General features: G+C 38.6%; 2 protein-coding genes across 2 annotated transcripts; both read left to right on the forward strand.

The window, feature by feature from the left end:
* Nucleotides 1-3,700: 3,700 nt before the first annotated feature.
* Nucleotides 3,701-5,612, forward strand: LOC147637220 (uncharacterized). Its single transcript, XM_086801025.1, has 4 exons — nucleotides 3,701-3,956; nucleotides 4,027-4,132; nucleotides 4,222-4,829; nucleotides 5,482-5,612. Exons 1-4 carry the CDS (start codon nucleotides 3,734-3,736, stop codon nucleotides 5,610-5,612), a joined length of 1,068 nt encoding a protein of 355 aa, XP_086657151.1. The 5' UTR covers nucleotides 3,701-3,733.
* Nucleotides 5,613-8,048: 2,436 nt separating this feature from the next.
* On the forward strand, nucleotides 8,049-9,515 carry LOC147637221 (uncharacterized). Its single transcript, XM_086799906.1, has 3 exons — nucleotides 8,049-8,131; nucleotides 8,225-8,573; nucleotides 9,424-9,515. The coding sequence occupies exons 1-3, from the start codon at nucleotides 8,105-8,107 to the stop codon at nucleotides 9,444-9,446; spliced, it is 399 nt and encodes a 132-aa protein (XP_086656032.1). The 5' UTR covers nucleotides 8,049-8,104; the 3' UTR covers nucleotides 9,447-9,515.
* The last annotated feature ends 16,247 nt before the right edge of the window (nucleotides 9,516-25,762 follow it).

Consider the following 25,762-nt stretch of genomic DNA (forward strand, 5'->3'; position numbering starts at 1 on the left):
TTCCTACGTACTTTTTGACATTTATCAAACTTTGCAACTCTTGTGACATCTCCTGTAGCTCCCTCTCTGTCATGAATTCTCCCTGTGCCTTGTCATCATCAGTGAATGCTCTTAGAACCACCTCCCTTGCCACAATCATTTGTACGTTTCTGGGCCCAGCGTTGTGGTCGATGCGCACTGCACGTGCTACAAAGGCCTTGATATTTCGTATCGATGCTCGGCACATTCCCTTGGAAACCATGTGTGTATGTTTGCCATAATGAATAAATAGTCTGCTATGCATTGATTCTTTTGGCATAAAGTAATAGACACAGGCAGGACATTCTTTAAGACACATTGGCACATGCTTGCAGAAAAAACACTCAAGGTTCCCGAAGCTCCCAATTGCTAAATTCCCATATTTTGGAGATTTTATCAGCTGCCCATTCCAATGGAGTTTGTTTGGTTGATTCATACATGTCCTAAAGGAGCAGTGCTCATTCATGCACTGGAAGGTTCCCCCGCAGAAGCTCTTCCTAAGAACAAAAGTTTTATTGGCCCTAGTTTGCGTTTGTGGCTTTGTCCAAATGTTGCCCTCGTATTTTTGCTCCATCCCTTCCATACCTTTCCCACCTTCAAGCTCATATGTACTGAACTCTGGGTACACCTTGGGAAGCTCTTTTACCTTGCCTTTGTAATCACAATCATGGATTAAAGTGTGTAAGACATCAGTAGGAGGTAACATGCGGATTATTTGAAAGCAAGAGACCGCAGTATCAAACTGAACATCTTCCTCTTCCAAATGTTGAAAGCACTTTTCCACAGGAGAGACCTCTATCTCCTCTTGCAATGATCCATGTGCTTGGACATTGATTTCTTCTATCTCTTCAGTGTCCAAGTCACTGTAAAGCACAATGCTCTCTAATTCAATGCGCAATGCAAAACAGAAAATGTCAAAGTCAAAGTTAATGCCACTTACATTGGAGTACTCTTTCGAGAACCGAGAGGAAATATAGTTGAGGAGCCTTGTTCTGGGGTCTCAAAATAATTCTCTGATTTGGCAATATATACAGAGGACAATGAATGCTCCAAGATAAAATATGCCTCGTCTCCAATCCCTGCATACAAGTGTAAAGGACAAATGGGCTCATACTCTCCTCCAATTTCAAGTAAGGCCTCCACATTTATCCCACCAATAGTTCCAAGCTTCCCCCGGATCATGTTGATTGACACAAGACATTCGCCATTCAAGAAGGGGACTCGGATGCATGCACCCATTGTAGAATGGAGGAAAACACGAGCCTCCCTGCATAATGCAATCACAACAACAATTAAGGAATTTACATTGAATATTAGCCAAAAATATTTTAATACTAGATGTTCTTGCTCTAATCAATAGCATATACTAGCCATAATACAATTTTACCAAGCTCATTTTAAGACTATGGGTAGAAGCAAATAAAAATATTTATTGCAAAAATAGTCATAATGAAGGGTATCAAAAAGAGTACATGTATATATGTATATATGTTTGTGTGTACACGTGTGTGTATGTATACACACACACACGCACACACACACACACACACACATATTTGATTTGTGTTAGTTCTTGCGCTTTTTCATAATCTCCTGTTAGATTTCAAAAACTCTACCAGTTGGATGCCATACCATAACTGTGCTATAGATTTAAATAAATCGGAAAAATATTGACCAAACCCTTAAATTTTAGTGTTGAAATTCATTAGTGTTAGGATAAAAAAATTTGTCCAGTGCCTAACTTAGGGTTTTTAGTAGTCGGATACTTCTTATGAAGCAATTACTTAACGCTTTTAGTCGTCCTCCACACAGAAGCATCTTCCCTCGAACACACACGCAGAGAAGCGATCATGAAGCATCATACGTCTCCCCAGCAAAGAAACGCTGATCTCATGCGCAGGGCCCTCTCCCCACTCCAATCTTTCTCCCCAACAAAGAGACACAGAAAGGTATCATCATCCATGAATTTGTGCTATTTTGCCTGAATGAATTTGTGCGCTCAGCGCACAAAATAATAGGATGTTTTGCTGCCGCCACACTCCACACACAGTAGTATGAGATGTGCGGCGTTACTTCTTGCTATTTTTCTTGAATAAATTTGTGCGCTCAGCGCACAAAATAATAGGATGTTTTGCTGCTGCCACACTCCACACACAGTATGAGATGTGCGGCGTTACCTCTTGCTATTTTTCTTGAATTAATTTGTGCGCTCAGCGCACAAAATAATAGGATGTTTTGCTGCCGAGCATTGACAAAATCATCACGATTTTGAGTTCATTTCAAGCCGGCCCCCCTTGGATCCCCCCGGCGGCAGAAATTTGGAGAGAGTAGTGTAAGAACATGCTATCTATATGGTGCTGTCTCAAACACATTGCATAGACTGTCTCTCTTACTACTGTCTATATTATGCAGACTTTGTGTATACAAGAAGCTCAAAAAACTCACATTTGATGTCTTCTTGGTTGAGAAACGGCTCACACAGTCGAGAGAGGAGACCAGCAAACATGTGCATCTAAAGAACAATAGCACAAAAAGAAAAAAGTTTGTCCTTAAAAAAGTGTTGGATTGCAAAATATCACTTCTAAAGTTTATTAGTACTCAATATTGAATGCCTTCAGATTTGGGCTACCGAATCTTTATATATTTTCCAATAAATTTGAATGCCTTGAATTGATCACCTGAAAAGGACTCCGTAAATATTTTCCAATGGAGATTTTTTTAAAATATTCAATACGGCTTTGAATGCCTTGGAATTTGGGCCAAAGCACTCCATATGATAATCTCAAAGATATTCTGTTCGTTATAATGAGTTGGCCGTTTTGTTGGATAGTGAATGTGCCACCTTTGTTTGATGATTGTGTTGCAGTACTGAATTTAATCTCTTTAGTGAATGTGCCACCTTTTCTTTAAGTTTGTGTCGTATTACTGAATTTGCTGTTAAAATAATCAATTAATTATACAATACGAGTACAATACTATTTGAAGATTTGTTCTTGTATTTTTGCATGGCTATTCGGTTTTCAAATGAGTTCAAGTCATTTCACTAGAGCATCTTGCTTGAAAGGTTCTTGTTGTGCAAAAATGGATGTTACCTCTTGCTAAGCGGAAAAAGAGTGTGCAGGTTGGCCCAGGTGAGAGCTCATCGAGACACACAAGGAGGCAAGCTGATTTTTCTAGCACTTTGGAGCAAGCCGCCTCCTCAAACCCTACTACTACAGAGCATGCGGTACATATCATAGATGACACTAACCTGGAGGTGGATATGGATAGGCAGCATCTACATAGTGATGAAAGAAATGAGGAGGATGGACAAAATGTAGTGGGGGAAATTGAGGAAAATAAAGGTGATCAAAATGAGGGTGAGAATACTCAAGGTGGTGATAATGAGGATGAAGGTGAGAATACTGAGGATACTGGGAGAGAGATAGAGGGGGAAGAGAACACACATCCACTAGAGGATCAAGAAGAAACAGTTGTCACAACCCAAACTGAAGGAAGCAAGCAGAAAAAAAATAAGGTTGATATTTTTGGGAAGATTCTAGAGACATCTACTCCACAAGCCTTTTTAGATAGGATAGGAGTCAAATTTAGGTCTCCACCTCCACGTGTTCCTCTCTGTAGGATGATCCAGACGGAGGCAATCCAAAAGGTTTCTCCCTCAACAGATAAATCTCTTACTCGAAGCTTCAAAAAACTAGGTGGGTACATTGAGAGCATGGGAGCTTTCACAGTATCAATTATGGACTTGGAAGGGGAGGAGACACCATTGACACAAGAGAGGGAGGAATCTTGGGATGAGCATTGGAGGACTGTGAATCAACAATTTGAGGAAACTCTTGCACTTGACCCCGAGTGGGGTCCGTACTTGAGCCGAAAAATGGTGCATATTCTTGATGGTAATAATCGACACAATGCTTGGATGGACTGCATTTCTACAGGTGAGTTCTCATTGGGATGTTATAGTTTCTTATGCTTCTTTGTCCTTCCTAATTTTGTGTTTTATTACAGGGTTTCAAGGGGATTTGTCCATGCATTGTTGTGTTCTCTGTAAATTTTATGTGTTCGAGCGGAGGGATGTGGGTGAGCTTTTGTTTTCATTGTCCAGGTTGAACAAGTAAGTTAATTTGTTATCAGAGTCTCCTTCTATGTCAAGTAAGTTGTTTGTACTCAAGAATATTAACATATTTCTTCTTTGTTTTGTAGGACGCATGATTATGCATTTGTGCCAACCACATTTGGTGATCGTCTATTTCAACTAAGAAGATTGGGAGAGTCCGACCTAACAACTCTCATGGCACATTTGGACAATGAGGACAAGCTATGGGTTGAGAGAGAGATGCAGAGTGCATCTGCCAGAGGAAGGCCTAGTTGGCTTCATTTGCCAATCCAGATTATGACTTGGCTCTTGTTCAAGGATGAGATGGAGCAAAAAATTGATGAGGCATCAAATGGACCACTTGCCGAGTCTGCTAGGGAGAATGTGACTCGAAAGGTAGAAGTTCTCTACAGAGGAAAAACATCAAAATATGCAAGGATTGCTGATCCCTCCAACGGTGAGGCCTTTTGGTGTGCAGTGCTCTCCCTCCCATGGCACGCGTCAAGCAATCATGTGGCCACAGAGGAAAAGCTCAATATGATAGGTTCTGCTTGCATCAGAGACACAGATAAGGCTCACATTGTCAAGCTATTGGACAACTCTCAGGCTGCAGTGCGATCACTTGAGGGTATGCCAAATGATAAGACAAAGGTTAGGGAATGGCTGCACATGTACTCCTACTGGCTTCAGATCACGGAGCTGTTGAAATATACAGGTGAAAAGGGTGTGTGTGGGAACAAGCTCTTGGATAGAGGCTGTAAAAGAGGAGATGTAATTGTGAAAGAACTTGTGAAAAGGTTAGAAGAATCTACTGGGAGAGAATAATGGGTAGCATGAGAGAATTTAGGAGTGTGGAGATATTCTGGGAGATATTCAGGGAAAAGAGAAGAGGTGGAGAGAATCAGGCAAGAGGTGGAGATATTCAGGGAGTGAATCATGGAGAAATCAATGGGATTTGATGCTTGATGTAAACTCTATAAATTGAGGCATAGCCCTAATGAGAATTTGCTGGTTTTTGAGTATCCATGCCTACATTAATCTATGTGCTAATTATTCACTAATTACATCTTAATCACTTGCTAATCACTTTGTTAATTATGCTGATTCTAGTGTTTGATCCACCATAGCTCATCATTTAGCTCAAATTTCAACATGGTATCAGAGCCATGCCTAGAATCAACCAGATTTATGAGCCCATTAGTGAATTAATTAGGATTAGTAAAATAATTAGCAAAAAATCAATTTTTTAGTAAGCTTTCACTCTTCCCCTTCACCCCCACCAGCCAGTGGAGGGTCTCTAGCATCTAGCACAGTTAAAATTAGGTCTTGTGCTTCTAGCTCAAGCTAGCCAACATCCTTGGCTACAGGCTCAGCAAGACGGCGTAGCAAACCGCCAACAACGGACGAAGCTGATTTTACGTTTTTGGTCGGCGCATTTTTTCTGAAGCAAACTGCAGATTCCTCTTTGCTCCAATCAAATTACTTCAATTCCTCCTAGCCCAAGGGGTAATCAAGCATGCTCTACAAGCTGGTGAAGACAGAAATCAATTTCATCAAGTCTACAGAGAGATCAAAGCTCTTCATCAAATCTGCAGGTGACTTTGGTAAAACAGAGATTAAGCTTTCATTATTTGGTCAAATCTTGTGTTTCTTGGCTTAATCCTCTACTAGACTCATTGCTATTGATGCCTTTGAAAGCATTTGAGCTCATTTGAAGTGGAAGGCACCAGATCTGAGCTCCCCGCATACTCTGTTTTCTGCACACAAACCAGAGCATTAATTTGCTAATTAGTGATTAATCAGTGCTAATCACTGTACTTTGGTGCAATTGAGGGTTCAAATTAACCATTAGGTATCTGATACAGATCCCTAAAGCTTCAGATTGCAAATCGGAGTTGGTTTGATACTCCAACCATCCCGTACAAATTGGTTACTCTCAATTTAATGTAATTTCTGGTGATTTTATGCTGATAAAATTGTTGTAATCATCTATTAAACACCAGATTGAGTTGTAAAAGGGTAGACACTGCCCTTGAATCTTGAATTTGGATCAAGAGGTAAGACCCCCTTCACATCACCATGAATTCAGCACAGGAAATAGCCAAATTTAATGGAGAACAGTTTTATACATGGCAAACAAAAACCATGTATTTGCTGATGAGGAAAAATCTGTGGGGATTAGTTGAAGGGAGAGATGAATGCCCAGAGAGAGGGGAAAATGAGTGGAAGAGTAGGAATGAAAAAGCATTGGGGCTTATTGCACTCAGTTTAAATGATGAGATCATTCATCATATCACAGGGATACAGTGGGCAAAAGATGCATGGGATGAACTCAATAAATTATTTGGTACACAAGCAAAAAATTCCAAGATAAATCTATTAATGCAATTCTACAAACTGGACATGAAGGAAAGTGAACCTTTAATCACACACTTGAACAAATATAAAAGCATTAAGCAACAGCTGGCAGCTATTGGCAAAAAGGTAAAAGATGATGAAGCATTAGCTGTACTTTTGAAGAGTGTGGACAAAGGAGATTATGAAAACATTGTAGCAACACTAAAGAATGTACCTGAACTGAAGATACACGAGATAGAAGCAGCTCTACTGGAGCAAGAGAGCAGAGGCAAAGAGAAGAAAGAGCTCGACTCAACAGCAGGAGAGGAAAAAGCATTCTTCACCCGAGGAGGATTCTCTCGAGGACGAGGACGAGGAAGAGGCAGAGTAGGAGGGAGGACCTTCACTTGCCACAAATGTGGAAAGCCAGGACACATGGCAAGAGACTGCTACAGCAAACCCAGTGAAGAAGGAACGACATCGGCAAACTTCATGGAGGCTCCAAGAGAAGTGGAGTCGGATCATCTTTTCTGAGAGAGAGAGAGAGAGAGAGAGAACCCACAACCCAATGTAACCTGCCCCAATAAAGTAAAACCACCTCTGAGCCACCGATGATGTAGGCCAAGTGGTAGATGTATGTGTGAGCACTTTAGTCAAGGTCGCGGGCACTTATAGTAGCCTTGGACACATAGAGAAAGAGAGTGTCAAGGACTATGGAGTTTAGGGACTTGAGGCACTGGTCGCGGGCTATCAAGTAAGAGGGAAACTTGATACAGGGTCCAGGTGTGTTAGGATTATTCACTTGAGGGGAGGTGTTGAAATATACAAGTGAAAAGGGTGTGTGTGGGAACAAGCTCTTGGATAGAGGCTGTAAAAGAGAAGATGTAATTGTGAAAGAACTTGTGAAAAGGTTAGAAGAATCTACTGGGAGAGAATAATGGGTAGCATGAGAGAATTTAGGAGTGTGGAGATATTCTGGGAGATATTTAGGGAAAAGAGAAGAGGTGGAGAGAATCAGGCAAGAGGTGGAGATATTCAGGGAGTGAATCATGGAGAAATCAATGGGATTTGATGCTTGATGTAAACTCTATAAATTGAGGCATAGCCCTAATGAGAATTTGCTGGTTTTTGAGTATCCATGCCTACATTAATCTATGTGCTAATTATTCACTAATTACATCTTAATCACTTGCTAATCACTTTGTTAATTATGCTGATTCTAGTGTTTGATCCACCATAGCTCATCATTTAGCTCAAATTTCAACAGGAGCTAGGTTTGAGAATCCAAAATGATATTAAAAATGCCGATCGAGTCAGGTTGCCAGGTGAGAGCCGATTCACCTCTTTTGTTGTTCTATGCAGAAGAAAGTACTTCAAAAGGGCTTTCAAAGTGCACGAAGGAGGCATAAAATTTAGCCATGATATTGACCATCAACCAGGCCTACAAAGTGCTGCACGGCGAGTCGTTTATAGGTTTTCCTCCAACATAACCCAGATATTCCTTGTTAAAAAACATGCATGCTTCTTTCTGTGTGTTGTTTTATCATTTGTGCTTTGGCTTGCAGATGGTTGCTTTCTGAAATTGAGGAGCACCAATTGGATATTTTACCCCCTCTCGCTAGTGTGTGGCTTTGTGTTGACAATCAATCTTATATGTATGCCGATTTGAAGCTTGGAAGAGTAAGTGATTGAATTTGTCATTTTGAATCCATGATTGAGAAACATGTTCATATTGAGGGTGAGTTGTGTTTACCCATGTTTGTCATTGAACAGGCCATGTCAAGCATAGAGTCTCGTTTCTGCCCGTGGTGGTTGGACCTTGAAAGAAACCATGTGCCTGAGGAGGAGCTTGATCTGTATCGCCAACATAAGTCTATATTGGAGCTTCGTAGCCAGCAAATTGATCATAATGAGGCCACATCCACATCACATGCAACATTGATTGCATCGGCTTCTTTTCGTAAGTCATTGCTAGTGAATTTAGGGAGGGAAATAGTAAATCGTGCATTGGAGGTGAATCGAGCAATGGAAGCAAATAGGGAGCAGAGTCAACAGACATCCAATAGTAGTGCAGGCGGGATACAACCAACTGACATCATAACCAAGACATTGCAAGCTCCAGGTATGTGAGCTTCCTACCTCATCTCTATCGTGATCCGATTGTTTTGACTTGAGACTATGTGTGTTAAATGTCAAAAACCTGTCTATAGGAACCATTTATGCCTTCAATGTCAGTATTGAGGACCTTGCAGCTACTTTTGTGAACATGGAGGATGCATCCTCATTGGGAAAGCAAGTGCTTGATGCCATGAATTTTATTTGCACAGTAGGGAATGTCAAGAGTAGAGGGTCCGATTACTGTGTGGAGTTGATATTTGCAGACTTCCCCTCAAATATCATCATTGGAGGTTGTGTTGCAAACAAGGTTCCATATTGGAATAAGATTGGGGATGGCATGTATGACTCTACTTTTAAAGTTGTTGATTCTTGTCTCTCGGATCGAGGCTTCTTTACATGCCTTTACACTATGGAAGAAGGAGTGACCATTGAGTAGGTTGCACAGAGCGTTGGGTTTGGCATTTATCATAGACAGGTTGTGAGGTGTACTCCACCTATTGGGAAGAAGATGGGGCAAATTATTACTACCCAGGTATTGGTGTTGTTCTCCTTGGGGCTGTCATTTGTGCAAATCTTCTTTGTCCCATTTAAGGTGAAAATGCATGAACAACCAATGTGTCTTTGCTTGTAGGTCACTTGTCTAATATTGGCTGTTTTTGTTCGCTCAACATCTCCTGCTACAAGCTTTGTGATGCATGGGGATCAACTAAGGGATTTGGCACTAGGTGATGATCTTGATGTAGGGCAAGATCTTATCTTTGACATGTATGTATGCATTCAAATCAAGATAGAATTTAAAATGATTTTCGGTGATCTTTATGGCATATGGTTAATGGTTTGTGTGCGTTTTCAAGAGTGCCATCGGAGGATCTGGTGAAGAGAAAGGGTAGACCATGGCGGGGCGGTTGTCAGAGAGGTCAGCGGCTTAGCAAATACATCATCTCCGTCTTCAGTCGTCCTGGGGACACGATTTTGGATTTGTTTGCTGGCACTGGAACTCTTGGGCTAGTGGCAGCATTTATGGATCGCAATGTCATAACGTTAGACAAGGATGAGCGGATCTATGATCACCTGTTAGAACCATACTCAGCAAAGGTATGCATGTTGAAAAGATAAATATGTTAGTAGAGAATCATTTTGTATTGATAAAGCTTATTTTCTTTTCTTTGTGTCTCTTGCAGTTATGAGGATCACATGTCTACATCAGAATGCCATTAGAGATAGTCTTTTTTTTAATTGAGACAATCATTTTTTTGGGACTATTGGAAGTAATGTTTTGATGGATGTTATGCTTCTGAATGTTTTTTACAATAGCATGTAGCTGATTGTTGGACAATTTTTATTTGGATTATAAAAAATTTAAATCCTATGGTTATGGTTTCTAAAGAGTATTATATTGTTGTGTCAGTGGTATGGCTATTAAAATTGGTGTACATCTTAATGGCTTGATTTCTATGCTCTCTGGTCGCTGTGGTTTCCATGTGGTTGCAAACAATAGTTTGTTTCTATTAGTAGCTCAATGACCAATTCAACGTCTTTTTAGCGAGCCAAGTAGTATGAGTTTTGTAGTGATTTTTTATATCCGCACCATTCATTTGAAAATGCTTTATTTGCAATAGTCATTTTTAAACTTTTTTAGTCTTCTTTGTTCTGTTCATTATAGAGTTGCACTATGGTTTCACTCTTCTCTTTAACATTACATGCTCGCTTAACATCATACCATGCCCCTACTTGCTCACTTTCACAAGGACTTTATTTCTACTCACTGCTCTGTGCTCACTGCTCTTGGCTCGCTAAATAGACGCACCCATTCTTCTATGATAGGGATTGTGTGTTGTACCACCTCAGTAGGTGGTACTCCTCCCTTCATGTCAATGTATTTCTAGGAAAATCAATCCTTAAACTCTTTTAACAAATATATCATCTCACTTTACTCATCTAGATCCTTAGTAATGTACACTGGTTTCAACTCCTCTCCAAGTTCGCTCGGACATGCAGTCAGATTCATATGAAGCACTTCTTACCCCTCCGTAGATTATTGAGCTTTAAGACAAACAATTGTTTAGTCATCCACTATATACAATTTATAGTGCTCAAGGACTGGTCTTAGTCCATTACATCATCTTCTTTTGTCTCAGTTTGGGCCAAAATCCTTTTGGCCTCTCATTCATCTTCTTCTGCTGCCAAGGCTCTATTTCTCCTACACCTTTTTGATCTAGAAAGTTTTGGCTCAATTTCTCTTGCACCTTTTTTATCTAGAAAGTTGTGGCTCAACCTTACGTGGCAATTGAGGTCTCTCCTATGTTTTACTAAGGATGGTGACTTTTTCTAGTTCCTTGACCCAATTCTTGGAAAACTCCTCATGCACCTTTATAGCTTCAACATGTCTTAGCCATTGGAGCATGTGCCCATTTTCTCTATAACATTTTACTTTTGGCATGATAATGTTTTCACCTTGACCTTTCGTCAATGCACTTCCATTTTTGTGATGATTCACTACTACCAGAACTTATTGACAATTTTGCTTCAAAAACACCAGTAATGGTTCCAACTCTTATTATCAAGATAGAACCCAAAGGACCCTCCTTCATTGAGACCAAATCCATGTACTCGATTTGTCGACTAGGGAGTACATCAACTATTGACAACACATGCATCCAATTTTCACTATAATCTGGAGGAGGAAGGGATGAATACATCATATCTTCCTCTCTACCATTGTCTCAAACAATTTATAGTTTGCACACTTGCACTGATGTGGTTTGGTTAGTTTGTAATAGAGTCATTTACAAAGTGGTTACCCTCCATCAGATGGGTCTTCCATGTTTGCAATCCACCTTTAGAACTTGAGGGGATTTATATATCAAAATGCTATCTTGGCTAGAACTTGTTGACCCTATCTCTATAGTCCTTTCATCTAGACCATCTTGAATTACCTACCCTCTTTGGTTCTCCTACCTTTTTTAGAGACAAAGCTCAATGACTAAGATGATGAACATCCATCTTGTTTTTATTCAATTAGTGGGTCTAAGCTTGGGTTAACACATCTAATGCAACCACTATTTGTCCAAGTTGTATACTTATCAAGTAAAGGCTTATTGATACCATATTAAGGAGTTTAAGAAGATCCCAATTCCCATTTTACAAGATAAAAAATATGGGGGCATGGTGAATTCTTTTAAGCTTTTATTAAAACTAGCTCATCTGACATATTGTTGGAAAGCTCTTTTAGAGTAGGTTCTAAATCCACAATCTCCATCAACTTTGGATTTGGTATGCTAAAGATACACTAAAAAGTATGTTGAAAAGAAAATTCCCAAAGAATTGAGATTTTTCCAAACTTCTTAATATAGTATTTCAATACAGATTGTAGGATTGGTGGAAGTTGTGGCTTCTTCGCTTGACTTGTATGGACAGTCCTTGATGAGATGGTCTTCTCCACACTTCATAATACAAGTAAATGTAGGAGCCATAATCAGTTGTTGAAGGAGATTGATATGGTTTAATCCACACTTTGTACAAGTAAATGCAAGAGCCATTATTATTACTTGTTAAAGGAGTTTGATATTAAGTAGGAAACAACCATTTTGAGTGGGATCTTTGCTATTCAATGGGGTCCTTGACAATGATAACATTACAATGGGACCGTGTGAGTTGTTGTATTCATTTCTCTCCCCTTTTCATTAGACAGAGGTTTAAAATACGAGTATTAGTATAGCTCCTTACATAACCTAAATGTCAAGGACAATATCTTGTGGCTCCTCATAATAGTCATGACTTTACTTCCAACTCACAAGAATATTCACTTTCCTCTAGTGGTTCTTCAACCAAAACTCGATTAATTGGTGTTATCTTAAGTGGAGGTGGTTGTGGTGGGGCTGAGGACTAGTGGAGGTGGTTGTGGTGGGGCTGAGGACTAGTGGAGGTGGAGGTGCCCCATGCATAACCTTATCCTTGTGGTTGTGACTATGCATTGAAGATCAAGGGTATTGTGGAATCCCTCGCATCTATTGGCATTTCAGTAGATGATGATGATAAGGTGGAAGTTTGTCTACATTGTCTCGGGCCACAATACAAGGTGTTCAAAACATCTATTCAGACTCAGGAAAACATTCCTAATTTCACAGATTTGGTGTCTATGTTGATTATAGAAGAGAAGAGCTTGGGTGAAGACCAACAGTCTTCACAAAACAAAAACAGCTCAGAGCAACAAGCCTTCTACACAAGTTCAAGAAGAGGACGAGGTAGAGGAGGCCATGGACGCGGCCAAGGAGGTGGCTGAACAGGTAATCAGAATTATGGCCAATAGTAGCAGCAACAACAACAGTCCCAGAATTCACAACAACAACAACAACACGCAGGTGGAAGAGGCCAATTCAGAGGCAGGGGGAGTCAAAGAGGTCGTGGAAATTGACAAAGGTAGTATAATGATACACGTGGATGCTTTTATTGTGGTAAGCGTGGACATGTGCAGAGGCAGATTGTTATAAGATGGAGGCTGACATGCAAAATGGGAAATTGCAGCAAAACAACTATGCATCCTCGAGCAGAAACAATGAGGATAATGAAAGGTTGTTTGTTATGCAGCATGTCGTTAATGCCATGTCTGAAAATGTTGAAGCAGCACATAAAGATGATGTATGGTACGTTGATTCAGGTGCTTCGAACCACATGACAAGTCATGGGGAGTGGTTCAAGGAGATAAAAAACCTTGAAAGACCAGGTTTTGTGGAAATAGGAGATGACACTGCTTATCCAATTACCCATGTTGGAGATGTGCCATTGTCTATGCAGGATGGCAAAGTGAAGTACCTTGCAGATGTACTTCATATTCCGAACATAACAAAGAATCTGGTTTCAGTTGGCCAGATGATTGAGCAGGGTCTGCAGGTTCGGTTTAACCCTGATGGTTGTTATGTTGAAGACTTTAAAAACAAGTGCAGGTTGGTTGCAAAAGGCAACAGAGTGGGCAGAATGTTAACATTGAATATAAACATGCCTAAAGTGCATGCTGCGATGTTTGCAAATGGTTCAGGAATTGTTGCGCAGACACAGACATTTGGCATAAAAGAATTGGACATGTGAGTGTGCAAAGAATGAAGTCTATGCAGATAGGGCAAAGCGAGGGTATCCCAACCAAGACTAATCCACTAGTGTAGGGGGCCATTCCGCCCATCGGAATGGCCGACCCACACCAAAACTATAGGCCTATGCTAAACCTCGATCAGGTGCCCTCTCTCCACGGTCAAAAAACATCCTACCAAAGAGAGAGAGCATACCCTGCACAGTCCTATCAATTTGCCACACTAACGTTCCAACATTACCCACCTCGCGAGATATACCTTGGATACCATATGGGACCCTATGAAGAACAAACCGGTCCTCCTTCAAGACAAGGACCCCCAATGGTATATTACTCGCCTAGCCCAGCTACCCTGCCTATTTCATCCCAACCCGCACCAGCCCCAGCCCCAGCCCCAGCCCCAGCCCCAGCCCCAGCCATGGCAGGACTGAGGCACGATACTTAACCGGTTGTGTATGAGGGCAACAAAAAGTATCTCTCTGACAACTATGAGTTGCGAGAGATATTTCTAGGGAGGCCTCCTCGTGTGCTAAAGCTAAGTGATTGGAAGAAGGCATGAGAAGTGGATCCAAGTTGTTCAACCCTCAGAATGAAGCGGCTATCCATCTTCCATCTACTCCCATATTGGAGTAATCTTCTTGACCCTGTGCAAATTTTCAAGAACATAGCTGATATGCTTTGGAAAACCATCACAAGTGCTAAAGAGAGAAAGGCACAAAGGGATGATCTACAAGAGGTGGATTGCATGCAATACTTATGGGCATGAAGCTGACCTGGTTGGAAGGTGATTCTCCCTAGAGCACCTTCTTGGGCCTTAACCAAAGAACAAAAGTGGCATGCAAAGAAGTGCATCAGTGAGTTTCGTACTCCCATTGGTTGTATGCATTGCTTGAAGGGAGCATTCACACTATTGTGGACAGAAGAGGATGATCAACTCATTGGGGAAGAGCCTCAAGGACAAGGGCTTCATAAAACAATGGATATGGCATTGCGAGAGAATAAATAAATTTTTCATCCTCAACTCAAGTGCTATGGAGAAATGGATCGAGAGATATAACCTAGCAAAGAGGGAAAGAGACCGAGATCATTTGAATCTTAGAAAGAGTGGAACCGCTATAGCATTTGCCATACCCAGATTCACTCGCTCAACTTCTTGAATTTCCTTCTAGTAGATGGCTTCAGCATATAAAATAACATAGTATAGTTACTTGTGGTTTGCATAGATATTTGTGATGCCACTCTCGTAGGCTCTTCGACCACAAACCCAAAAGTTCCTTTTTCTGTACCTGAAAATCACATGTCAGATGTTACACTTGAAGCATTAATTTTAGAAACTACTAAGATATCATGTGTATCACGTACAAGTGCTTTGTTTTTTCTTGATAGCTTTGCGATTTAGCCCCATCATACGCTTTGCCCTCTTAGGCATAACATGTTTGCAGTTAGGGGCAACACAAGTTCCATATTCTCTACAGGTATGAGTAAAGCATAACATATGGTACACATGGCAGGTCAAGGCAACAAAAATACATCAAGGGCACTAGCGTCAAAAGGGAACCCACAACCTATGCAAAGAAAGGAGTCCCCAAATAAGGCTCTCTTGTTGAAGTCTTCAACTACATTTGGGGGGAAAGGTAAAAATGTACACTTTACCCTATGGTCAGATGTCACCTCCATACTTTCACAAAACTTAAGATGGTCACAAATCCAACTTAGTTTCTGCCAAAAATCTTTGCGGAAACAAGAAACAAGTCCAAAATCATGTCAGTATTTATTGAACATTCATGCTAGTATTCATGTATTTATACCATTTATTAATGATCCTGCTATATAGCATATGTGGAAATATTTAAAGCCAAAGCTCTGAGCTATATAGCATAAACTAACCTATATCCTATAGGAAAATTCCACACAGCAAAAGCATTGAGCTATATATAGTATTATCTAAGCTATATAGCACAAAATAAGCTATATAGCATGGGGCAATATACAAACAATCTTAGCTATATAGAAGAATCATTGGCCTTGCACTAGGTTCATAACACATGCTCCAAGAGATTATGAGTACTGCTTGTCTTGTATTATTGAAATTGCTATATAGCTCAATCTTAGCTGTATAACACAAACCACTGAGGTATAAAGACCACCAATATTGGCTATTTAGCATAAAGCAATGAGCACCATAGCCCAATCTTAGCTATATAGCATAAAGCGTAACCACTAAGCTATAGAGCCTAATATAGCATTGTGCATCTTTATCTTCAGCTATGTAGCACAAAGCAGTTAACTATATAACCTATTATAAGCTATATAGACCAATATTAGCTATATAGCTGCAATCACTAGGCTTACATAGCTGTATAGCTGCAATCACTAGGCTTACATAGCCAAATCTTAGCTATATAGCACATTCACTGAGCTATATAGCCTAACATAGCATAAAAGACATGCATTTTCAGCTCTATAGCACAAATCAGTTAGCCATATAGCCAAATCTTTGCTATATAGCTCAATCTAAGGTATATAGCACAAAGCATTGAGCTACACAGCCTAGTCTTAGCTATATAGCATAATCACTAAGCTATATCACATAAAGAACAAACCATAAGGCATTGACCTATATAGTCTAATATAGCATACAGCACCTGCATCTTCATCTATATAGAATAAAGCACTTGGATATATAGCCTAATCTTTGTTGTATAGCTCAATCTAGGCTATATAGCACCAAGAAGTGAGCTATATAGCCCAATGTAAGCTATATAGCACAGTTTACACTACATACCTATATAACATAGTATACACTACATAGCAATAGCACACACTTCATGATAAATATGAAATACTACAAACCACATTTCCTCTATGTTATGGTGTTATTTTGGGACTATTATATATAATACACAAAAACCAATATACCTACAATACCAAGCTATGTAATCTTAAAGGCTAGCTAGCTAAGTGTCATACCTTTGCATTTGCAATTTTTTGTTTTTGTTTTTCGAGCCGGGGTTAGAGACGAACACGTTCGTTCACTGAGACTCGAACAAAGAAATGCTTTTGCAACCTCTTCCTCTAATTGTGTAATGTCCTGCTGAGTTGTCTTCTGAAACTTCTCCATTAGTTTCAAAAGCTGCTCTCGATCAAATTCGAAACTTAAGGAGTTGATATCTCCTTGAAGCTCGCTTACACAACTGCTATGTTGTTGGGCACCCTCAACCCTATGCAAATCTCTCACTGCAACTTCAACCATGCTTGTTGCTTCTTTGAAGGAGCTCTTTTCTAGAATTAGCCTCTCTTGGACTCCCAGTTTCATGTTGCAGATCTGGTCCATTTTTGTCACATCAAACCACATGGTGTGTGGTCCCTGGTCACCCATGCATCATCATCTATTTTAGTGGACCACCCAAGTCCATTTGATTGTCCTTCTTTCGCATGCATTTTTTCTTCCCATCTCTTTCATGTTTGTTTGCTATATGATGCCTTTCCGTTGAGCTCTTCATAGCCCTCTCTGTAAAGTAAGCCCAAGCAATAGTGTAATCTAGTTTAGATGCAGGCTGTTCTTGCGGCAACACACTTCTCCATGGCAAAAGTCTTTTACAAATTGTTGATCAACTTCGTATATGAATGGACCCTCTTGATACACATCCCAATGACGATGAACCAATGCCTCTGCAAAATCTACCCTCACATGATAGACTTTCACCTTCTTATTGCTCCCTTGAACCAGCTTTGGTCATGTGAACACTATAGTCCACTCTTTATCAAGAATGTTGTTCTTGCCATGTAGAGACCGAGGATCAACTCCATCTAAGGAAAGGTCCTAATCCTCATGAAATTCATGTGCATAATAACAAAATCGAGTCTGGAAGGGTGGGGCCAGATTCTTTATTATATATGTTGAATTTTCATTATGATGGCTTGAAGATCTTGATTTGCCCATCCTGCACCAAATCAAATGTAGCCCAAAAGAGCATAAATATGTAAGTAGCTAACTTGCACACCCTTCATTAACATTTAAAAATACTCTACACATGCTAGAGCATCTTTATTGACCCAATTTCTACACATACGCTCAGTTTCTTAACTCTTTTCTCTCAATTTTTCTCTCCAAATATCAGCACTACAAATTGTAGATAATTAGATGAAAACAAAGCACCAAAACACAACCTCTCAACATGCAAACAAAGCTAGAATTTGAAGGTTGTAGTACCCATCCTAGGGAGTTAAAACCTTCATAAGAAGAGTTATATGCCCTTCCAATCTCTTCATAAAGAAAAGCAAAGTCACCTGGGCAAAAGCCCTTCAAAAAAATTCAATGCATGAAATCACATTAGTCACCTCCTTGTAGTAGCTTGTGATTAGCGCGTCGGTGCAGAAGGAAGTCGATGGCGTGAATGCTATAGAGAATTGTAGAATGGTGGTGCATTATCATGACATAAAGAGGCCACTAATTTTTAGTTCGTTTTATTTCAAACGTATCCTCAAACAAATATCTAGTGAAAATTTCTAATATTTCATTTTCTGTGCTATATAGCATTCAAACCCAAAAAAAAAAAGATATGTTTTAATCCTTTACCCTTTCTATGAAATTTAGTTATATAATTGTTATAGCATTCCATAATTCCATAATTCCATGCTTTCACTCGTATCATACTTGGCCTTATTGTTGCCGAGGACCCCTCCACACACTCTTAACTTGTTTTTCTCATAAATAACCGAGGATCTCCTTCTTATAGTATAACATAGATGTTAGTGAGGAGGACTTATTAACATGAGGGTTAAACGCTAGCTTACACCATTGGTGAGATCATGGGTGATATGCTACCAGTGGCTTTCAAGCTGTGTGACTAGCCATTTTGGTTTACTAGAGTTATGGCAGCATAGTTACAGGCTATGTGACAACCATTTTGGTTTACTAAAGTTATAGCACTACCAGCTCATGAATTTGGGTTCACACGATAGACCAACCTTTATATGTTATAGTAGGAGAGTGCTTTCCCTCATAGTATGTACTCTTATCTTTATGTTATGGTTGTAGAGAAGAGAAGAGAAGAGAAAAAAAATTAGTCATCCATCTCTCTTCTGTGCTTGTCTACTCTTAAGTGTGTGTGTGTGTGTGTGTGTGTGTGTTTTTCTTACAACAAGGAGATCAAGTTCACCCTCTCCCCTATATTCTTCTTAGGAAATAGCTCGATAGGAAAATTTGCCACACATAGTGGTGAATGCAATCTTGTGCTAGTCTTCAGGTGTAGTTGTAGCTAGAGAAAGTTGTAGGCTTCCTTAGTGGTAACTCTCTCTAAAACATGTTTAGTATATGGCAATAAGTAATGATATTTTTGCATGGCCATATTGACTTTTTTCAAGTGCACATATACTTGTAGCTTTCCATTTATCTTTGAAACAATGACAATGGGTAATGCCCAATTAGTGTGCTTGATTTCATAAATGAATCCTGCGATAATAAGTTTGTCATTCCCTTCTTATAAAATGGTTGAATACTTGGGACTCATGCGGTAAGGTCTTTACCTTGTTGAATGCTTGGGATTCACTACTACAGGATGACCCATTTCCAATGCCTAGTTTTGACAGTGGCCATGCTGTCGGAATACTTGCAAATTTAAACGTCGAAATGACCGTCAAAATAACAAAAAAAATAATACGTTGAAAAGTGTGTTGAGATAAAATTCGGTATAAGCTTCGAAAAGCGCATCGAATTTTTTTTGGGGGGGGGGGGTTTTGTGTGAGTTCTTAAAAACATTCAAGTGTGCAAAATAAGAAAATAGTGAAAAAAAACCAAGTATTACTTTGGTAAATAAAAATGAAATAAGATGTTATAGCTCATCAACAACTCTCTTATCCTCAGCTAGATCCATGGTTCAGAATACATCTATTTCCATAAATACCTCTCCGTCTGTATCTTTGCCAATGGGTATAGCCTCCGTGCCGTCCTCTTCTATTTCAGGCAGCATTAGAGGTGGTTGTGTTGAAACTTGTTCTTCTATTTCTTCTTCAAATTCCAGATTAGTTGTTTTGTTTGCCTTTGGTTCAAGTGCTAGTAATTGTTGAATTACTATACCTTCATTTGATCCTTCTTCTAGTTGTTCAACTGGATCAATATCTGTTTCTTGTGCTTCTTGAGTGGGTTCCTCAACCTCTACTTCATCTGATATTTCCATATCTTCAAATATTTGTTTACTACATGGATCAATTTGGATTACAAACAACCACCTATGATCAATGATTTTATATTCACGTGATCACAAGATTTTTTTTGTTAATAACACTTGTGAACATGTTATTCACATGTTCACATGTTTTCATGTTCACATGTTTTCATGTTCCCGGCGGGCTCGCCGAAGCCCGCCGGGCTTTTTGTTTTCCCGGCGGGAAAAAAAGTTTTAAAAAAATGGTCAAAATATTTTCATGTTCACAATCATTCCTACCATTTTTGGGCCTTCTGGACTCATTTTTGATGTCAAAAGTTCAAAATTCTTTGTACAAAAAAAGTTATCTCTAAATGTATCACCTTAAGCTTGATTACCATCAATTAGATCTTATTATACTTCCAATTGAGTCTAATTGACATCAATTAATATCCAATTGAGTCCAATTGGTATCAATTAAGTTTAATTGGGTGTCAATTGATCGATTGGGCTCAATTGACATCAATTGACTCAATTGGGCTTAATTGGACTTAATTGGATTCAATCAATTGACACCCAATTGGACACAACTGGGCTTAATTGGACTCAATTGACATCAATTAACACCCAATTGATGTCAATTGAGCTCAATTGACATCAATCCTAGTCAATTGATATCCAATTGATGCCAATTGAGTCGAATTGACACCAATTGCACTCAATTGGTACCCAATTGATGTCAATTGAGTCCTCAATTAACATCAATTAACACCCAATTAAGTCCAATTGACATCAACTAATATCCAATTGAGTCAAATTGATATCAATTAAGTATAATTGGGTGTCAATTAATCAATTCGACTCAACTGATATCAATTGACATCCAATTGGACTCAATTGACATCAATTGGGTGCCAATTGAGTCCAAGTGACATCCAATTGATATCAATTGCATCCAATTGGGCTTAATTGACATCAATTCACACCTAATTGATGTCAATTGAGTCCAATCCGGTTCAATTCACACCATTGGGCTCAATTGACATCAAATTGATGTTAATTGGACTCAATTGACATCAATTAACACCCAATTGATGTCAATTGAGCTCAATTGACATCAATCGTAGTCAATTGACACCTGGAATTGATGCCAATTGAGTCGAATTGAGCTTAATTGATATTAATTGCACTCAATTGGCACCCAATTGATATCAATTAAGTCTGATTAGACTCAATTAACATCAATTAATACCCAATTAAGTCTAATTGATATCAATTAATACCTAATTGAGTCAAATTGATATCAATTAAGTCTAAGTGGGTGTCAATTGATCAATTGGGCTCAATTGATACCAATTGACATCCAATTGGACTCAATTGACATCAGTTGGGTGCCAATTGAGTCCAAGTGACACCCAATTGATATCCATTGCATCCAATTGGGCTCAATTGACATCAATTCACACCTAATTAATGTCAATTGAGTCCAATCATGTTCAATTCACACCCAATTGATGTCAATTGGGCTCAATTGACACCCAATTAACTCAGCCCAATTGATATCAATTAAGTCCAATTCAAACCCAATTGAGTCTAATTACATCTAATTGGACTCAAGTGACATCAATTAATACCCAATTGATGTCAATTAAACTCAATTAACATCAATTAACACCTAATTGATGTCAATTCAGCTCAATTGACATCAATCGTAGTTAATTGACATCCAATTGATGTTAATTGAGCCAAATTGAGCTTAATTGACATCAATTGCACTCAATTGGCACCCAATTGATGTCAATTGAGACTCAATTAACATCAATTAACATCCAATTGAGTTCAATTGACATCAATTAATACCCAATTGAGTCAAATTGATATCAATTAAGTCTAAGTGGGTGTCAATTGATCAATTGGGCTCAATTGATATCAATTGACATCCAAGTGAATTCAATTGATATCAATTGGGTGCCAATTGAGTCCAATTGACACCAAATTGATATCAATTGCATCCAAGTGGGGTCAATTGACATCAATTCACACCTAATTGATGTTAATTGAGTCCAATTAGGTTCAATTTACACCCAATTGATGTGAATTGGGCTCAATTGACACCCAATTGATATCAATTTGGCTTAATTGATACCTAATTGATATTAATTGGACTCGATTGACATTAATTAATACCCAATTGATGTCAATTGAGCTCAATTGACATCAATTGTAGTCAATTGATACCTAATTGATGTCAATTAAGCCAAATTGGGCTTAATGGACATTAATTACACTCAATTAGCACCTAATTGATGTCAATTGAGTCTAATTGAGCTCAATTAATTAGCACCCAATTGAGTCTAATTGATATCAATTAACACCTAATTGAGTCAAATTGGTATCAATTAAGTCTAATTGGATGTCAATTGATCAATTGGGATATCAATTGACGTCCACTTGGACTCAATTGACATCAATTGGGTGCCAATTAAGTCTAATTGACACCCAAGTGATATCAATTGCATCGAATTGGGCTCAATTGACATCAATTCACACCTAATTGATATCAATTGAGCCCAATTGATATTAATTGAGTCTAATTCACACCCAATTGAGTCCAATTGCATCTAATTGGACTCGATTGACATCAATAAACACCCAATTGATGTCAATTAAACTCAATTAACATCAATAAATACCCAATTGATATCAATTGACTCCAATTGGGTTTAATTGACACCCAATTGATGTCAATTAAGTCCAAATAGATACAATTAGACTCAATTAACACCTAACTGATGTCAATTGAGTCCAATTGGATTCAATTGAGTCCAATTGGGTTAAATTGGATGCAATTAGGCTTAATTGATGTCAATTGAATTAAATTGGATGCAATTTATCCAATTGATGTCAATTGAGTTCAATTGGATGCAATTAGGCTCAATTGACACCTAATTGATGTCAATTGAGTTCAATTCATACCCAATTATTGTTAATTATGTCCAATTGAGCTCAATTAACACCCAATTGATGTCAATTGGACTCAATTAACATCAGTTAACACCCTATTGAGTCCAATTGATGTCAATTGAGTCCAATTGGGTGTCAATTGATATCAATTGAGCCCAATTGATCAATTAATACCCAATTAGACTTAATTGATGTCAATTGGACTCAATTCATTCAATTTAGCATCAATTATAATCAATTGACACCCAATTGATATTAATTGACATTAATTAGGTGTTAATTGATGTCAATTGAGCCCATGTGACATCAATTGTGTGTCAATTGAATCCAATTGATGTCAATTGAGCCCAATTAACATTAATTGTGTGTCAATTGATACACAATTAGCTTCAATTGGGCTCAATTGACATCAATTGACACCCAATTGATGTCAATTAGGCTCCATTGACACCCAATTAGACTCAATTTGGCTCAATTGATATCAATTGACATCCAATTAGACTCAATTTGGCTTAATTAAGTCTAACTGGGCTCAATTAGACTCAATTTGGCTCAATTGATATCAATTGACACCCAATTTACATCCAATTGGGTGTGAATTGAGCTCAATTGTATCATATTAGGCTGAATTGACACACAATCGATCACACAATTGAGTGCAATTGAGCCCAATTGAGCCCAATTGATATCAATTGTGATCAATTGACACCCGATTGATGTTAATTGCATCCTATTGGGCTCAATTGAGCACAATAGGATGCAATTAACACCCAATTGAGTGTCAATTGAGCCCAATTGAGCTCAATTGATATCAATTGACACCCAATTGATGTCAACTGAGCTCAATTGAGCTTAATTGACATTAATTGTAATAAATTAACACCCAATTGAAGTCAATTGGGCTTAATTAATATCAATTAACATCCAATTATTATCAATTGAGTCCAATTCGACTCAATTGATACTTAGTTTACACCCAATTTATGTAAATTGGGTGTAAATTGGGCTCAATTGCGTCGAATTAGGCACAATTGACATCAATTGACACCCAATTAATATCAATTGAGTGTAAATCAAGTGTAATTGAGTCCAATTGGGCTCAATTGAGTGCAATGATGTCATGGACAATTGAGTCAATTGATGTAAGTATAGTTAGATTTAATTGGTGTGTCAATTAAACTTAAGGCCAGCAAATTATACAAAACTTTTTTTGTGCCAAGAATTTTGAACTTTTGACATCATAAATGAGTCTAGAAGGCCCAAAAATGGTAAGAATGACTGTGAACATGATTTTTTTATTTTTTTATTTTTGATTTTTTTATTTTTTAATTTGTCCACCGGGAAAATGGGTTTTCCCGGCGGGCCCGCTGGGAAATTGACATTTTCCCGGCGGGATTACTGGCAGAGAAGGTTTTTGTAGGTCATAAAAAATGCCCGTGAATATACATTGTAATCACAAGAATTTTTATGTTAACAACAGGTTTTGTTAACGTGATCACGAAATTGTGAAAACGTTAATGAAATCCCTGCCTATGATCTCTTGGTTCCACCTTGAAGACGACTTGCTCACAATGCTCTGGTAGCACAAATGTGTCCCTTTGTCCATATCTTTGTGGAGTCACTACCTTGAACCACTTCACATCAAAAATGAAAATAGAAAACTTTATGAACCCAACCTTGATAATGTCTTATATCGTTCCACAGTAATCAAGCATGCCAACTTCACTACTTAGATCACTTGCACTTGAATGACTTTCTTGCATGAAATTTGCTTTGACACCGCAGTCAAATGTTGTTCTCTTCTTATCTATTTGCTCCACTCAAAAGTGACGACCGCGTGACAAAAGTGCACCAAATTTACGATACTGCAAGCAAAAGAAGATCATGAAATTGTGTCATGAATAGAAACTTATGCCAGACTATGTCTTATGGTTTCTTGTGTATATATATAAACTCACTTACATGGTAATCACAGCCATATGCAAGCTCCTCCTTCTCGTCACTTTTATAGCCTCACCACTCTGTTTTGCTTGTTGTATGGTTTAAAGTTAACTTGCAATACTGAATTTAGTTATCAGTTATGTCTCCACGTGTTATTTTAGAACAATTCTCACATGTCGGCCCAACAAAGATGGTCAATTCTATTACCCAAGATGAATCGATAATGTCGATGGTGCATAAGGAAAGTGAAGTGAAGTCAACACTTCGTGTTGATTTGAAAGAAACATTGGTAGGGATACGTGCAAAAGCTAATTGCTTGAAGAGAATGCCATTGCCAAGGGAGAATAAGAAAACCCCAAAGTGCATGAGATTAACCCCAAAGAGCCTAGGTGGTGATGAGCTAGATGTACCCCTTAGTCATTTTGTAAAGAAGAAAAAACCATTTGCCAATTGCAAGATTATTTGAAAATGGATTTGTCTTCTAATTTAGTTGTTTCATTCTCTACATTCGTATATTTTCCTTATTGCATATTGCTAAACACTTGCACTATTTATTATACACTTCACACTACATGGTTAAGGTATAGAGTTCAAAAATGTGTATTGTTAATTATTTTTCTATTGGTGCATGTTATAGATATGCCAAATACGTCAACCATCGTCAAAATGGGACCAAAAACATTCTGAGTCATGTCATCTGGCAGAGCAGTCTCTCTTGACAATGATGTGCAAGATGTCCTTCATGAACGGCCATTAAAAAAAGAGCGAAAGCTCCATTCAAGTACAAAGTTCCAAAGGATAAGAGTGCATCTGGCCAAAATTTGAAGAGAGATGCTAAGATGAATCAAGTAGGATATATGGCAAGGGTTGCAGATACAAACACTTACAACCCAAGCACAAGCAGCGGACAATTGGAATGCAATCCCGCTGGTACAATCCTCTTTTCTTGCTGGTCATTTGATGCAACACATAAGAAAAATATTGATACTATAGTCGATGCACACGCTTTTGACATTGGGGAAGATGTTGATGCTATAGTTGATGCGCAAGCTTTTGATG

This window comes from Cibotium barometz, chromosome 7 (assembly GCF_041138505.1).
Source record: "Cibotium barometz isolate CiBa-2024 chromosome 7, ASM4113850v1, whole genome shotgun sequence".
Classification (NCBI taxonomy): domain Eukaryota; kingdom Viridiplantae; phylum Streptophyta; class Polypodiopsida; order Cyatheales; family Cibotiaceae; genus Cibotium; species Cibotium barometz.